General features: G+C 49.1%; 1 protein-coding gene across 5 annotated transcripts in view; it reads right to left on the bottom strand.

Moving 5' to 3' along the window:
- ebf1a (EBF transcription factor 1a) overlaps positions 1-15,316 on the bottom strand; it is a 489,857-nt gene that overhangs the window by 227,716 nt on the left and 246,825 nt on the right. For all 5 annotated transcript variants that reach the window (XM_038795284.1, XM_038795286.1, XM_038795285.1 and 2 more), the window contains exon 7: positions 15,154-15,235. In XM_038795284.1, the coding sequence (XP_038651212.1) occupies positions 15,154-15,235 (82 nt within the window). The remainder of the gene's footprint in view (positions 1-15,153; positions 15,236-15,316) is intronic.

The raw sequence follows: 15,316 nt of genomic DNA, 5'->3' as shown, positions 1-15,316 counted from the left end.
ACACTTAAACTCTCTGTGATCCTCAATCAGTGATACATCTATTAATCCTAGCATAAAGTAGGACTTCCCTCTTCAGCGGAATGGAGATGATCCATCAAAATATCAGCAGAACACAATTCGAAGGTAATCCCAAACTATCCTCTCGTAAACAAGGAGCTGCGCCGCACATTACATTTGTGAGTGCACCAAGCTGCTTGTTTTCCACAAAGCAAATTTTAAAAAAACAATTTAGAGTACCCAATTCATTTTTTCCAATTAAGGGGCAATTTAGCATGGCCAATCCACCTAGTCTGCACATCTTTGGATTGTGGGGGTGAAACCCACGCAAACACGAGATTGTGCAAACTCCACACGGTAGTGACCCAGAGCCGGGATTCAAACCTAGGTCCTCGGCGCTGTGAGGCGATAGGGCTAACCCACTTTGCCACCGTGCCGCCCCTGTTAGCTATTTATGATACGTTAAAGTAAATCCTGTTAAAAAAAAACTTTAGAGTGCCTAATTCATTTTTTCCAATTAAGGGGTAATTTAGCGTGGCCAATCCACCTATACTGCATGGGCGCGATTCTCCGCCTCCCCACGACGGGTCGGAGAATAGCGGGAGGGCCTTCCCGACATTTTTCCCGACCTCCCGCTATTCTCCCCCCCTCCACGGCCGCCCCGCGACACGAATCGCTGCTCGCCATTTTTGTACGGCGAACAGCGATTCTCCCCTATCCGATGGGCCACGTTCCCAGGCCTTTACGGCCGTTTTCACAAACGCAAACACACCTGCTCTCACCGTTCATGAAACGGCCGCAAAGTGCCGTTCTGGAGAACCATGGCACCGATTGGCACGGCCGCACCACGGCCGTGCCAAGGGTGGCATGGGCCCGCGATCGGTGGGCACCGATCGCGGGCAGCGGGTCCGAACCCCGCGCACTCTTTGTTCCTCCGCCGCCCCGCTGGATCAGTCCGCGGGGCGGCTGAGGGGCATGAAGGCCCGCGTATGCGCGGGTTTCACGCATATGCGTGATGACGTCATCCGCGCATGCGCGGGTTGGAGCCGTCCAATCCGCGCATGCGCGGCTGACGTCATTGTGCGCGTCAGCCGCCGTTAACCTTGGCGCGCGGGCTTAGCGAAGTTCGCTAAGCCTGCGATGCCGTGGTTCACGGGGCCCCGCTGCTAGCCCCGACCGGGGAGCAGAATCGGGTCCCGGGAGGGGGCGCGGAGGCTGCCGTGAAACACGGCCAGTTTCACGGCACCCTTCACGACTCTCCGCATTTGCGGAGAATCGCGCCCATATCTTTGGGTTGTGGGGGCAAAACCCACGCAAACACGGGGAGAATGTGCAAACTCCGCACGGACAGTGACCCAGGGCTGGGATCAAACCTGGGACCTCGGTGCCGTGAGGCAGCAGTGCTAACCACTGACGTTAAAGTAAATCTTGACGCTGAGTTTGCGCTTTTTAAAAGGAACTGCTAATGATTCTCAATTTAAAATACATGCTGCTCGTGATTCTCAATTTAAAATACATCCTGCCGGTATTTCTCAGTTTAAAGTACGTCCTGCTGGTAATTTTCTCTTTAAATTACATCTTGTTGGTGATTCTCAGTTTAAGATACGTCCTGCTGGTGAGTCTTCCTTTAAAAGACATCATGCTGCTGACTCTCTCTTTGCCATATGGATTGATGATATGTGTTCCTTTTTCCAGAGCATGAATTTATGATTTCCAATAAGAACACTCTATTCTCCCAGCATAAAGGTGATTCGTGTTATGAGATCATTTTCGTTCCAAACAGTCCTGATAGTGTAACTGCCTCTCACTGATTCCTTTCTGTCGGGATTTGCATTGAAAAACTCATTGTTGATGATCTGCACCATGCTTTCATATGAATTCTGACAATCATTTTCCTTCTTTTGAACTTCCTAAATGATTCCTCTCCCTCGTATAAGGAGCACTGCTGTTGAGATGCTGGCCTAGATTTTCTGTTGGAGTAGTGCTCGGGAGTTAGGATGTGGCATAATATTCCTCAGGAGCTTTTCTTGCAGCTTATCACTGGTTTTTCATATTTGTTGAAACTTTTGCCAGAGAGAATTTGGACAGGTGCATTCAAATGCTTTGCAAAATGACAGAGAAACATTGGAGCGATTCTCTAGCCATATTGTGCCTGGCACAAATCACACTACGTTGGAGAATAGCGGAAGAGCCCTGAAACAGGATTCACACCGGGCACCAAACAGAACGCGATGGTCCCGGCCTACTGCAGCTGACGTCAACTGGTTCACGCCCAGATTAGCATATTTAAATTGCTCCCAGTATGCAAACCCCCCCCCCCCCCCCCCCCCCCCCCCACCACGGCACTGTGTGAAGCCGACAAGAATCACTACTGGTTTCCACCGCTGGACGCCTGATGTGATGACCTCACACCCAAGGGCCTGAAGAGGCGTGGCCTGTGGGGTGGTCCAAAAGGGTGTGGCATGTTAAGGAGGGCATGAAGAGGCATCAGGGAGGCCCGGCCAACCATACCCACATGTTCTGGTCTTACCCCAGACTTGTCCGGTAGTGGATGTCCTTCTTTGAGGTAACGGTGGTGGGGGTTGGAGCCTTGGCCATTAGAGGGGGTCTTTGGGATATCAGAACAGCCAGAGTTCTTCAAGGGGAGTGGGGCGGATGCCCTAGCCTTTGCCTCCCTGATTGCCCGCCAGAGACTCCTGCCAGCCATTGGCAGCACCATTCAAAGCTGCAGACAGGCTGTCGACCTGGCTGAATTTCTGAAACTCGAGAAAATAACATACGCCATCAGAGAATCGGAGGAAGTCTTCCACAGCACATGGAGGCTGTTCACCAACGTTCCAAGACCTGTTCCTAGCCAGCAACCAATACGTTAAAAGGTGGGGGGTGGGGGGCACGCCAGATCAGAACATGAATTTAGGGGCAGCAGGGTAGCATGGTGGTTAGCATAAATGCTTCACAGCTCCAGGGTCCCAGGTTCGATTCCCGGCTGGGTCACTGTCTGTGTGGAGTCTGCACGTCCTCCCCCTGTGTGCGTGGGTTTCCTCTGGGTGCTCCGGTTTTCTCCCACAGTCCAAAGATGTGCGGGTTAGGTGGATTGGCCATGCTAAATTGCCCATAGTGTCCTAATAAAAGTAAGGTTAAGGGGGGGGGGGGGGGGGGGGGGGGGGTTGTTGGGTTACGGGTATAGGGTGGATACGTGGGTTTGAGTAGGGTGATCATGGTTCGGCACAACATTGAGGGCCGAAGGGCCTGTTCTGTGCTGTACTGTTCTATGTTCTATGTAAACAAAGAGAGGAAAGGGAGGGGGGAGGGGTGGATGGGAGGGAATAGGGAGGGACACACCACCAAGAGAAAGGCAGAGAACCGAAAGGGGCAAAGGACAGTAAACGAAAGCATGTTTTTTTCCTCTTGTACCTGTTTTCGACATTTTTTTGGTGTTAACAAGCGCACCTTGTAATATAAGTTTTATATGTCAAGACTGTATACTCTGGGTGGAATTTACCAGCTCTTCATGCTGGCGGGCTATTCAGGTCCACCCGACGGCCCAATGGGTTTGTGGGTTTCCAGGCAACAGGGCGGGGGGGGGGGGGTGCAGTCAACGGGAAATCCCGTTGGCAAGGCAGAAAATCCCACCAGTGGGCTGCTTCCACCGTTGAAAAACACACAGCGGGCCGCTCGGTAAAACCCGCCCTATGATAATTCAAACTACTGATGGTGTCGCTATGCCTTGATGCATTCGTTCATTTTGTCTTTGTCCTGTTCTGTAACAGTTGATCTAAAATGACAAAAGTTCAATATATTGTCTTTTTAAATGAAGGGGGGGGGGGGCAATGGCAACCTCACAGTGGAGTGTCTTTCACCTTGGGCGGGGGGCGGGGGGGGGGGGGGGTTGGAGTGCCTGATGTCGGCGAGAAGGGGGGGCCTGATGCAAGAGCCATTGGGAGGGTCCTGATGCCAGTGGCCATTGGGAAAATGTGGTTGGAAGGGGGGGGGGGGGGGGGGGGGGGAGAGGCTGAAATTGCTGAGGATGGGGGAGGGCGAGATGCTGGTGATGTTGGGTGCGGGGTGCCCGGACTGTCATTTTGGCAACCTAATCTCTGTGAAGCCAGGCTTGCCAACGTTTTTGGGGCAGTACGGTGGCACAGTGGTTAGCATTGCTGCCTACAGCGCTGAGGACCAGGGTTCGAATCCCAGCCCTGGGTCACTGTCCGTGTGGAGTTTGCACATTCTCCCCATGTGGATCCCACCCCCACAACCCAAAAATGTGCAGGATAGGTGGATTGGCCTTGCTAAATTGCCCCTTAATTGGAAAAAATAATTGGGTGCTCTAATTTATTGAAAAAACGGCTTGCCAATGATTTTACTGCCGGTTCAAATTACGCCCTCCTAAAAACAAATGACTAATTGTGGGATGATCACGTTGGGAATTGTACCAGAACAGCTGGTGAGATTCGCACCAATTCTGTGCCCGAAATGACACTTGATAATTTTTCTGGAAGATTCTGCCCATCATGTACCCTCATTTGTGTTACTTTGTCCTGAGCACAAGAGGGATTCCTGTTTCGCCCTAATGTCGAGCATTGGTATGGTAAAAGGCGCAAGTGTTTTAACTTTTCTTATTTCAGCCATGTCAGCAGGCTGCTTTCGGGTGAGACTTTGAACTGAACCTCTCCCCCCCCCCCCCCCCCCAGTCCCTGAGGTAGGCAGAAGGAAGTTCATAATGCCATCCAAAGAAACAATCCAGCCCATCCCCTCCACCCCCAGCTACCTGGCCAATATCATCTAGTTGTCAGTGGGAGCTTACTCTTCGCAAATTGGCTGCTCTTTCTCCCACAATGCAACAAAGTGAGCAATCTCCTATTGTTCTCTTAAAAGCAGGATGCGCGGGGTGACACAGAAATGGTTAAACATGGGCGAGGGAGGGCTCAGAACCCGGCGCTCCCAAAGTCAACAGAAACTACAGAAGGAGGCCTTTTGGCCCAACAATAGGTGCTAGCTCTTTTGAACGTTCTCTCAATTAGTTCCACCCTTTCCCCATCGGTTGCATTCCTTTTCTCCTCTCAAGCACATATTGCACCCCCCCCAATTGCAAGTTACAATCAAATCTGTTTCCGCCTGTCTTTCAGGCGCATTCCAGGTCATAGCAACTGCTCGCACTTAACTTGCATGCTGCCTTCCTTGCGCTGGGAAGCTTTGGATGGCCCTCCGGATGCACTAGCTAAAAGAGAATCTTGCTTCTAATGTGGCCTTGCTTCCTCTTTACAGTGGCAGGGTCATTCAGGATTTAACGCTGATGCCCAAATTAATATTCCCCTATAAACAGAAGCGTTCCCAGTGACTTTTTTTTAATGCACAGTGACAGCATTAGAGACGAAATCCTCAGATGCGTGTTCCTGTGTGCAACCTCCCCATAAACAAATATCATAACAGCCAAGTTAATTGCTGGCAAATCTCCCAACTCAGGGGCTGACATCTGAAAGTGCAATAAACTAGGTGCTGTTTAATCCACCCATTATGCAGGCTAATTGACTCGATTCACAAGTATATTCCTTTTTTCATTATCAGACCCTGTCAGCCCTTTACTGCCTGTCGCTGAAAGGGGCCTCGGCACTAGTGATTGATCATTGATAGATTGACAGTCAGATTAATTTAATTAAAATCGCTTCACTTGAGAAATGAAAGACAAAAAAAGCAAAGTGCTAATAGATTTGCTCTCACAATAAATGACTCACCGGGGCCATTTACAGAGCTTTGCCCAACTTATTTTGTCTGAAATTCCCAAGTCACTTGCAGAGGCCCTTGTTTTAATTGCGTCGCGCTCTGCAAAGGCTTTTAGTCACACGAGGAGCAGGGACGGCATGACAACGATCAGCAAAGCACTCTCCCAATGTCTCAGTGGAGACAAGCTGCTCCGCGAGATTGGCTGAGTGAGGACACTTCAACATTTGTGTCAGTGAACTGCAGCCTTCTCTCAATGTTAGCGGGAGTGCCCGCCCGGGTGCAGGGGCCAGTGGGCTCCATCTCAATAAGCAGCGTTGAGAACTTGTGACTGTGTGCCACAACTCACCGTTTTCTTCCAAGTGAGGTTGGGGGAACTGAGGCAAAAAGAGGAAGGCGAAATTAGGTACCTACATCAGTGGACAGGCAAACGGTGCTTAAGGTTCAACCTGACATGGTACCACCCTTTACTGCTACTCCGGAGCCCTGTTACTGAGCTGGATTGGTTTTCACTCAGGAATAAAGGTGCATTAGCTCAGGTGATTGAGGGAGGGCGTTGCTGAGCTTTTCACACTGGGAGGCTTGTCTTCTCTCAGAGGTTAGTGAATCTGTAGAATTCTTTACCGCAGAGAGCTGTGGAGGCTGGGTCATTAAGTATGTTCAAGACTGAGATAGACAGATTTTTAATCAGTAAGGGAATCAAGGGGCTGGATTCTCCAGATCGGCCGGAGAATCACCGTTCCCGACCAAATTGAAACGCGCTGCTTTCGCGATGCTCCACCTCCTCCAAAGTGGTGTAATCTCCCAGTACGCCACGCCACGCAATGATGGCCTCAGGACATTGCCTGAGGCCCCCCCCCATTCTCCGCCCCCGACTGGCCGAGTTCCTGACGGCGTCGGTCGTGTGTTGTCTCATCCGTCGGGATCTCGGTGTGACGGCTGCGGACTCAGTCCAGCGCCGCCACAGTCAGGGAAGGGTCGATCCGCGGGCGGGGGGGAGGGGATGGGGACTTTATTAGGGGCTGGCGGCACTGAGGGAAGGTGGTCTGGGTCATGCGAGCCAGCCAAAAGGAAGGGGCACTATTTAGTGAGCCGGGTCTGCGAGTGGCCTCCGACATGTAGCAGGGCGTGGCTGCTACAGGCCACCACCGTGCGCATTGGCGGCTACAGACCCGGCAATTCTCCGGGCCGTATCAGCAGCTAGAGCGGGTTCTCTATGCTGCCGGCATGCTAGCCCCCAGCAAAACGGGGAATCGGTGCCCGTTTTACGCCATCTTTTCTGGCCACCGTTCCTACGCCGACGTGGGGACATAGCCCCAGAATTGGAGAGTCCAGTCCAAGGGTTATTGAGATATGGCGGGAAAGTAGAGTTGAGGATTTTTAGATCAAACAAGATCTCATTGAATGGCTGAGCAGACTGGATGGACCGAGTGACCTACTTCTGCTCCTATGACTTATGGTCTCCAAGCTTTGCTACTGGGGATGTGACCATCTGTCTTGCATCCCTGAGTGAGGGAAATGAAGATTGAGGGCTGATCCAATGGGAATGGGCAAGACAATTAAAATGTGGGAGGGTAAATAGAGATACATCGTGGCTGGGATCTTCTGATCCTCGAATTGCGTTTCTTGGGTGGAGTGCCATTCTCTGTGGCAAGCTTCCCTACTCCTGCCGCTTGTCAATGGGATTTCCCATTGACGATAACCCATGTCGCCAGGAAACCCACGGGCAGGGGTGCGCTGCCAGTGAGAACAGAGAATCCCACGTATCTCTGGTGGGGGTGGGGGAAGAGTCCAGAACAAGGATTCTTAGTCGGAACATTAGAGCAAAGTCACTTAGGAGTGATATCAGGGAAGTCTCCTTCATATAAAGGGGAGTGAAAAATCTCCCCAATAATCACTCCTGAGGATGTGGGTGGGGGTCAATTAAAAATGTCCGAACTGAGACGGATAGATTTTTGTGAAGTGCGGTTATTAAGAGTTACAGAAACAAGATGACGATGAGGTGCGATAAACCACCATTTAAAATTGGAGAGCAGAGCAGACTTCAAGGGTTGAATTACTATGTTCGTAAGCTGGCCCGGGATTCCCACCCTGACCATTAGTGACAGAAAGTGGGGGTGCGATTCAACTAAAAGGGAACAAAGTCCCATAGCGAGTGTGTTTAGCCGTGTGTTTCCTGGTGCTTGCAGCGTCGAGAAACATCACCAGCGTTAGATAAAGGGCCTAGGTGGGCAACGCAAGGCCGAGGCGGCATATAGCCCCAATTTGTGCACTGAGGAGCTACACTCACCTGAACTTCTCAGTGCAGCGAGAGATAAGGACCCCATTTTTAATTTCCCAATCTCCCAAGACCCCCGACACGACTCCCAACCCCTGAAAGCCCTAACACACTGTGGGAGGGTCCCTGGCATCTCCCCCAACACGCGCGCAAGGCACCTCTGGAAGCACCATTGGAACTGGGGGAAGTCATGGAAAGTATCAGCTCCATGCAGGCGGGGAAGGCACCAGGGCCAGATAGATTCCTGGGGGACATATACAAAATATTTGCACCAGCACTGGTCCCGCACTTGCTCTGGCAAACAAGCTACTGTACTCGCCATCAGAAGGGCAAAAGGCTAGAAAGATATCCAGAGGAGCAGCAGAGAGCATAGATTCTCACTCTATACAGATGACCTGCTCCTCTACATCTCGGACCCCCAGGCCCGCATGGAAGGGATCATGAAGGTTTTAAAGGCGGTTGGAGCCTTTTTAGGATACAAACTCAAACTGAGCAAGAGTGAAGTCTTCCCAGTGAACCTGCAAGGGAGAGGGACAGAGCTGGAGGGACCACTATTCAAAAAGCCCAAAACAAATTCCGCTACCTTGGATCCAAATAGCCCATGACTGGAAGCGGATCCACAAATAGAACCTGCCAAGCCTGGTGGAGAAGTTAAAAGTGACCTGCAGAGGTGGGGCCCAATCCCATTCTCGCTGGCAGGGTTCTTCTTCCTCTTCCTGTTCAGATCCCACCCAATCTACATCTCCAAGGCATTCTTCAACGCGGTAAATAAACTAATAATGGCGTTGTGTGTGGTGAATGGCCTCGCCTTCACAAACCTACAGTTCTATCACTCGGCAGCCACACCAGGAAGAGTGAGGGGATGGATGAAGGAACCAATAGCGCAATTGGTGCAGATGGAGGAGTGTTCCTGCATAGGGACGTCCTTCCGAGCCCTAGTCACGACCGCAGTCCATGCTCCCCCACCCCCTCCGACCAAACACTGAAGGGGCCCAGCGATAGTAGCCATGATCCGAACGTGGTATCAAATGAGACAGCACTTCAGCCTAACCAAAATGTCCACTATGGTCCCCATCTGTAACAACCACAGGTTCACACCGAGTACACTGTATACCACCTTCAAAAGGTGGAGACAGGATGAGGGTAAGTAGCATCTACACACATGATAGATTAGTGACCCTGAAAGAACTTACTGAGAGGTTCCAACTACCTAAAAGGAATGAAATGTGATATATACAGATCAAGAACTTCCTCCGTAGGGAAAAAACAACATACCTCCAGATACCAGGACACTCGCTACTTGAGGAACTGCTGGACGCGGGCTCCCTAGGGAAGGGGAACTGTGGGGACCTGTACAGATGACTGTTGGAAGAGGTACGCTCCCCTCTGGACGAGACAAGGGAAAAATGGGAGGAACACTGGGCACAGAAGTAGTGGGTGACTCTGGATCGAAATACTGCACAGGGTGAACTCCATCTCCACATGCGCAGGGCTGAGCCTAATGCAGCTAAAGGTTGCGCACAGAGCGCACCTAACCAGAGCAATTTCTTCCCGGAGGTGGCGGACAAGTGCAAAGGGTGCCAGGGAGGCCAGACCAACCACAGCCAAATATTTTGGGCCTGCCCCAGACTTCTTGGGGTCTGGGGGACCTTCTTTTGAAGCAATGTCAAGGTTGTGGGGTGAGGGTGGAGCCATGCTCAAAAGTAGCGGTCTTCAAGGTTTCAGATCCAGAACTCTTTATGGGGCGTCGACTGACACATTAGCCTTTGCCTCCCATATCACCCACTGGAGAATCCTGCTCAGCTGGCGATCAGCAACACCACCAAATGCTGAAGACAGGCTGTCCAACCTGTTGGAATTCCTGCAACTGGAAAAGATAGAATTTGCCAGCCGTGGGTCGGAAGAGGACTTCCACAGGATGTGGGAGCCTTTCACTAACATGTTCCAAGACCAGTTTGTATCCAGAAACCAGTAGAACGAAGGGGGAGTGGGGAAGCAGGGGAGGGGGGGGGGGGGGGCACAGACGAGTCACAGATCATAAAGGAAAGGGGGGGGGAGGAGGGGGGAAGGGAAGGGTCGGGGGGAGGAGGGAGGCAAAATCCCATTAAAAAGACTGCAGGACACAAGAGGCATAGCCGCAGGGGACAGGCCCAAGGGCAAGTGGAAAATCAGAGGGAGTAGCAAATACGCTGGGTCATACTCGCTCAGGCCAACACTGGACAATGCAACTGAGGCAGGTCGGGGCCCATAGCCACAGAGTTGGGGAAAACATGTAGATGTAAATATTTACAGTGATCCTTGTTTGTTTGTGTTTTGTTTTTCTCATTCTTTGGCCTATCTCTCTTTTGTAATTTTAATTTATCCTTCGTTGCTTTTGTTTGACATTCTGCACAGTTACAACACTTGTAATTTAACATACGAACTGAAATGTGTAACATAAAAATGTGATAACCAATAAAAACATTTAGAAAAAAGAGATCCATTTTAGTTTCATTTTTGCTCTTTGGAGAGGGAGGGGTAAACACATTATGGGTTCATTTATTGAGGCTAGACACATGGGCATACAAACACATGAAATAGGCCATTCGGCCCCTCAAGCCTACTCCACCGTTCAGTAAGATCATGGCTGATCTTTTGTGTTTCAATTCCACATTCCCATCTACCCCGATAACTAATGCTCTTGTCTAACAGAATCTATCTACCTCTGCCATGGAAATATTCAGTGGCCCTGCTTCCACCAAGGGCAGAGAGTTCCAAATGTCGCATTGCTCTCAGAGAAAATATTCTCCTCATCTCTGTCGATGTGGAAAGGATGTTTCCTCTTGTGGGAGAATGAAGAACTAGGGGCCATTATTGAAAAATAAAGGGTTGCCCATTTAAGACAGATATGAGGAAATATGTTTCTCTTTTGGGGGGCTGAGACTCTCTCGAACTCTCTTCCTCAAAAGGCAGTGGCAGCAGAATCTTTGAATATTTTTAAGGTAGATAGATTCTTGATAAACAGAAGGGTGAAAGGTTAGAGGGGGTAGGCAGGAAAATGGGGTTGAGGTTACAATCAGAATAGCCGTGATCATATTGAATGGCGGAGCAGGCTCGAGGGGCCGAATGGCCTTTTTTCCTGTTCCCAGTTTGTATGTGTGCAGGTTTGTATGTATATTCAGCCAGTAAAATCTCAGAGACAATGACAGATCTTCCTTTCAATAACCATCAAATGCAGTTCACAAAGAATGAAAAGAGCTCGCACACATCCTGTGTTAGTGGTCTACTTGTTCCCCAATAGTAGATGCTTAAGAGGCACATTAACTGAGACAACTAAACATCTGTTTGTTTGACAGCTTGCATGTGTTATGTTACTGAGATCTGACAGCATATTATTAATGTTTTTAAGTTTTTCGAAGCTGACGGACCTCTCCAATTTGGAAACTTTATCTAAACACTTCAATACAGTCCGAGTATATTTTTTTCTTTGCTTTTACCCTTGTATAAGCTAGTCCTTGCTAGTCCTTTTTTTGCCAAATGCAAAGGTCACACTAATTGACACAGCACAAGTAATTAAGCAGTCGCTGTTCACATACTTGAAGGCTCAGCTACCATGGGCTCGTGCCAATTTAACAGTAACAATTCTAAGAGTCAACAGATCAGCAACCTTTCCTGGATTCAACCAATCACACATGAGAAGTGCTGACTGCAGAAGCAAGATAACGTGTAGAGTGATTACCATATGAAAATTAGCCTGAATGATGGGAGTGCTTATTAGGTGAATCATCATACAGATCGTCCAGTGGACTGTCTGGTGGACCCTTACCATGTCTGCTTGGCAGAGTACTTGACAAGACAAGGACCTCTTCTTTCTAAGATAACTCCACAGCGACAAAGGACCTACTGTGTCTTATAAGTGACTTTCCTTTCCTAATTACTTGAGTAGAGTCACTGATTTGCCAAGTTTCACTTTGAGTGAAGTTCACTCGGTGTGTTTTGAACTCTCGTTTCTTTCCCCCTGCAATGCTGATTAATGCTAGTTCTACATCCCACTAAGAACTCGACGTTTCTTCTACTCGCTCTTGTTCTTGTGTTCAAATCCCTCAGTCGCCTTATCCCTCCAGCCTCTGTAACCTTCTCCAGTCCTACAAGCCTTCACCAACTCTGTGTTCCTTCTACTCTGGCTGCTTGTCCATATCCCACTTCCTTTGCTCTGACTAATGAGGCAAGGGAATACACAATGAAAGGTAAGACACTGGGAAGTGCAGAGGATCAGATGGACTCACTTATGATGTGGGGTGCGGGGACAACGGGATTACCCATTTATTGGTGAGTTCGGGCCTTGGGTGGTCCAGAGGTCCATTGGGAGAATCTGCCAGTTCTGGGAACACTCAGCTAAATGTGCTCGACACCAGACTCTGTTTCATTTTGGTTAAATCGTGCCCCTCTTTACTAAGCTTTAGATTACCTGCCTGAATGTCTCCTTTGGCTCAGTGCTACTTTTTGTCTGATCACACTCCTGTGAGGAAATTTGGGACATTTTACCACATGAAAGACGCTCACATGAATGTAAGTTGGTATTTATTGTTGGGATAAGGAGTCCCAACTGCCAGGCACACTTCTCTGATTCTTCATCTGGGAGCCTAGTCAGTGTCTGTGAACACGAAACTCCACGTTGGAGAAAGGAGGAAGAAGGAATCACAACCAAATTTAATCTTTGTACTCACTCAATGTGAGGTTGTGGTCCCCGGCAGGAGTCAACAAATAGCAATCAGAAGACCAATTCCTAGTTTGAGACCCAAAGATAGCAGCACAGAGGGAAGCAGTCTTTATTTAATTGGGTCATGTGTCATGGCTTTCCATCAATTTCGCTATTGTTTCTTTGTCTCTTGTTACAGCAACCTTATTTCCGCCTAGTCTGAGACCAGCCAACTCAGCACAAATTAGTGCTCTCAACCTTCGAGCCTGCCTGCACTTCATTTCTTAGGAGGCATTCATCCACTGACCCGTCAGAGGAATCAGAAATTCTGCTTCAGGATACCAAATATTATGGGTCCAATAAGGAACCTTCTGCTATTGATTGAAGCAGGACTGGAGAAGGTTTCGTATTGATCCGATTGCCAATATGGGAAATATGAGTAGTTAGTTACTAAGGGAAAGGGCTGATCAGGATTCACACGCCTGACGTTAGCTGTCCAATATCATGGAACAGCAGTTTCAATGATTCAGTGTCTCTTGCAAGGGTCAGTTCTCCAGTTCCTGCTCCATAACTGTGGCTTGAGGCACTATCAGGAATTGCTCAACATTGCACAAGCGCTGCTGCGTTAAGCCGGGGGCGGGAAAAAGCTCAATCCATCTGGACAGTCTCCACTTGAGACTCGTCTGCACAGACACACTGCAAATTTGTGAGGCGGGTTAAGAGTTGCAAGGGCAGATTTATTAACCCTTGCATGCAGCAGGTCTGCAGGGAGGCTGGTAGCTGGCAAAAATGCTGGCTCACCTGATGAAGGAGTTGCGTTCTGAAAGCTTGTGATTCCAAATAAATCTGTTGGACTTTAACCTGGTGTTGTAAAACTTCTTACTGTGCCCACCCCAGTCCAACGCCGGCATCTCCATATCATGAGTTTGGATATGAATGGGTCTGAACAGCATCCATTAGAAGTGCCCCATATCGCGAATGAGCCTTTTAACACAAATCATTTGCAAGGATTGATACTGGAACTGAGGGGGGAAACTGACCAATTTGGGAAAAGTGAAAGGTGATCTGAGGGAATTCTTTAAAGCTCCAAAGGGGTTCAATAGAGTAGCTATGGAAAAGATGCTTCCACTTGGGAGGGGGTCGAAAACAGGGCCCATAAACTGGTTGTTGTGTTCGGCTGTGGGGGTTGAGGGGGGAGTTCAGTGATGAGTGAGCACTCAGATTGTGAAGAAAAAAAAGATGGGACAATCTCTTCCAGCAGAAGGTCAAGGAGGAGCTTTGCCACAGCATTCTGTTTGAGGTGGAGAACATTACGGGCTGGATTCTCCATCGGTGAGATCCTCTGCTTTGCCGGCAATGGGGGTAGCCACAATGGAAAACCCCATTGGCCGGCTGCCGGGAGGGGGGTCCCGCTGCCGGTGGGGGCTCACCGCCCCAGAAAGCGGGTGCGGCGGGAGGGAGAATTCCCTCCGACATCTTTAAACAGAAAAGTGGAACGTATGTTTGAAGTCGAAGAATATGGGGAGAAAGCAGGGCAGCGGGATTAATTTTGGATAGCTCTAGCAAGGATGGCAGCAAGGCCTCCTTCTGTATTTTGAAAATGTAGAGTATTCAATATTCTTTCCAATTAAGGGACAATTTAACGTAGCCAATCCACCTACCCTGCACATCTTTGGGTTGCGGGGGTGAAACCCACGCAGACACAGGGAGAATGTGCAAACTCCACACGGACAGTGACCCAGGGCCAGGATCAAACCCGGGTCCTCAGTGCTGTAAGGCATCAGTGCTAACCACTGTGCCACCATGCTGCCCTGACCACCCCATTTTGGTTGTCTTCCCAGCCCCTCAAATCTGACCAGATATCCAATCGCACCTTGGAACATCTTACACACTAAAGTTATTGTTAAGAACCTCTTTTGTCTTCCCTCTTTCAGGTCTCAGACTCAGCGTAAGGTGGTTAACCCCACACAACACAACGGATCTTACTGCAACGCTTCTGCACCTATCACAAGTGCAGTGGAACTGGAGAAAGTTGACATGAAGCATCTTAAATGCTCGCTCAGTGTACCAGAAACATGGGGACACTGGCTGGTAGCTGGAGATGGCTGACAAACATTACCTCATTAAATGCTACAGCCTCATCAATGAGTGTGTATTAGCCCGTACTTGAACTTGGCTGTGTACACTTCCATAGGTCCATTGCTCCAACAAAGGCCTCTCGTTAGACATCAAGTCAAACAGTTAGAAGCTTTCACTTTTTAGAAGGGATATTAAACACTACAGACGTTTTTTTATTTCTTTCTTCTCCCCTGTGAAAAATGAGTCAAGTGAAGATAGATTTTTTAAAAAACATTCTAAGCCATCGGATATATCTCTGTCCCTTGCCATTACCACTTAGAGTTAAGTCTTCACAAATGAATCATTATTTGTTCACAAATTAGCTTTCAGAGGAGTTGGCTGCAGAGATAAAAACCATACTCACCTGGAACCTCCGCATGTCCCTTGGGTTTCCTGCATTCTTCAGGCAGTTCTGATTGCATTTCAGAAAGAATTTCAAGAAAAACCTAAAGCGGGAAAGTGAGAGAGGGAAAAAACAGAATTTGATTAAAACTCTTTTACTAAATTAAAGGAAATGTCCACTTTGT

This window comes from Scyliorhinus canicula, chromosome 4, assembly GCF_902713615.1.
Source record: "Scyliorhinus canicula chromosome 4, sScyCan1.1, whole genome shotgun sequence".
Taxonomy (NCBI): domain Eukaryota; kingdom Metazoa; phylum Chordata; class Chondrichthyes; order Carcharhiniformes; family Scyliorhinidae; genus Scyliorhinus; species Scyliorhinus canicula.
This window is presented reverse-complemented; position numbering and strand designations above follow the sequence as displayed.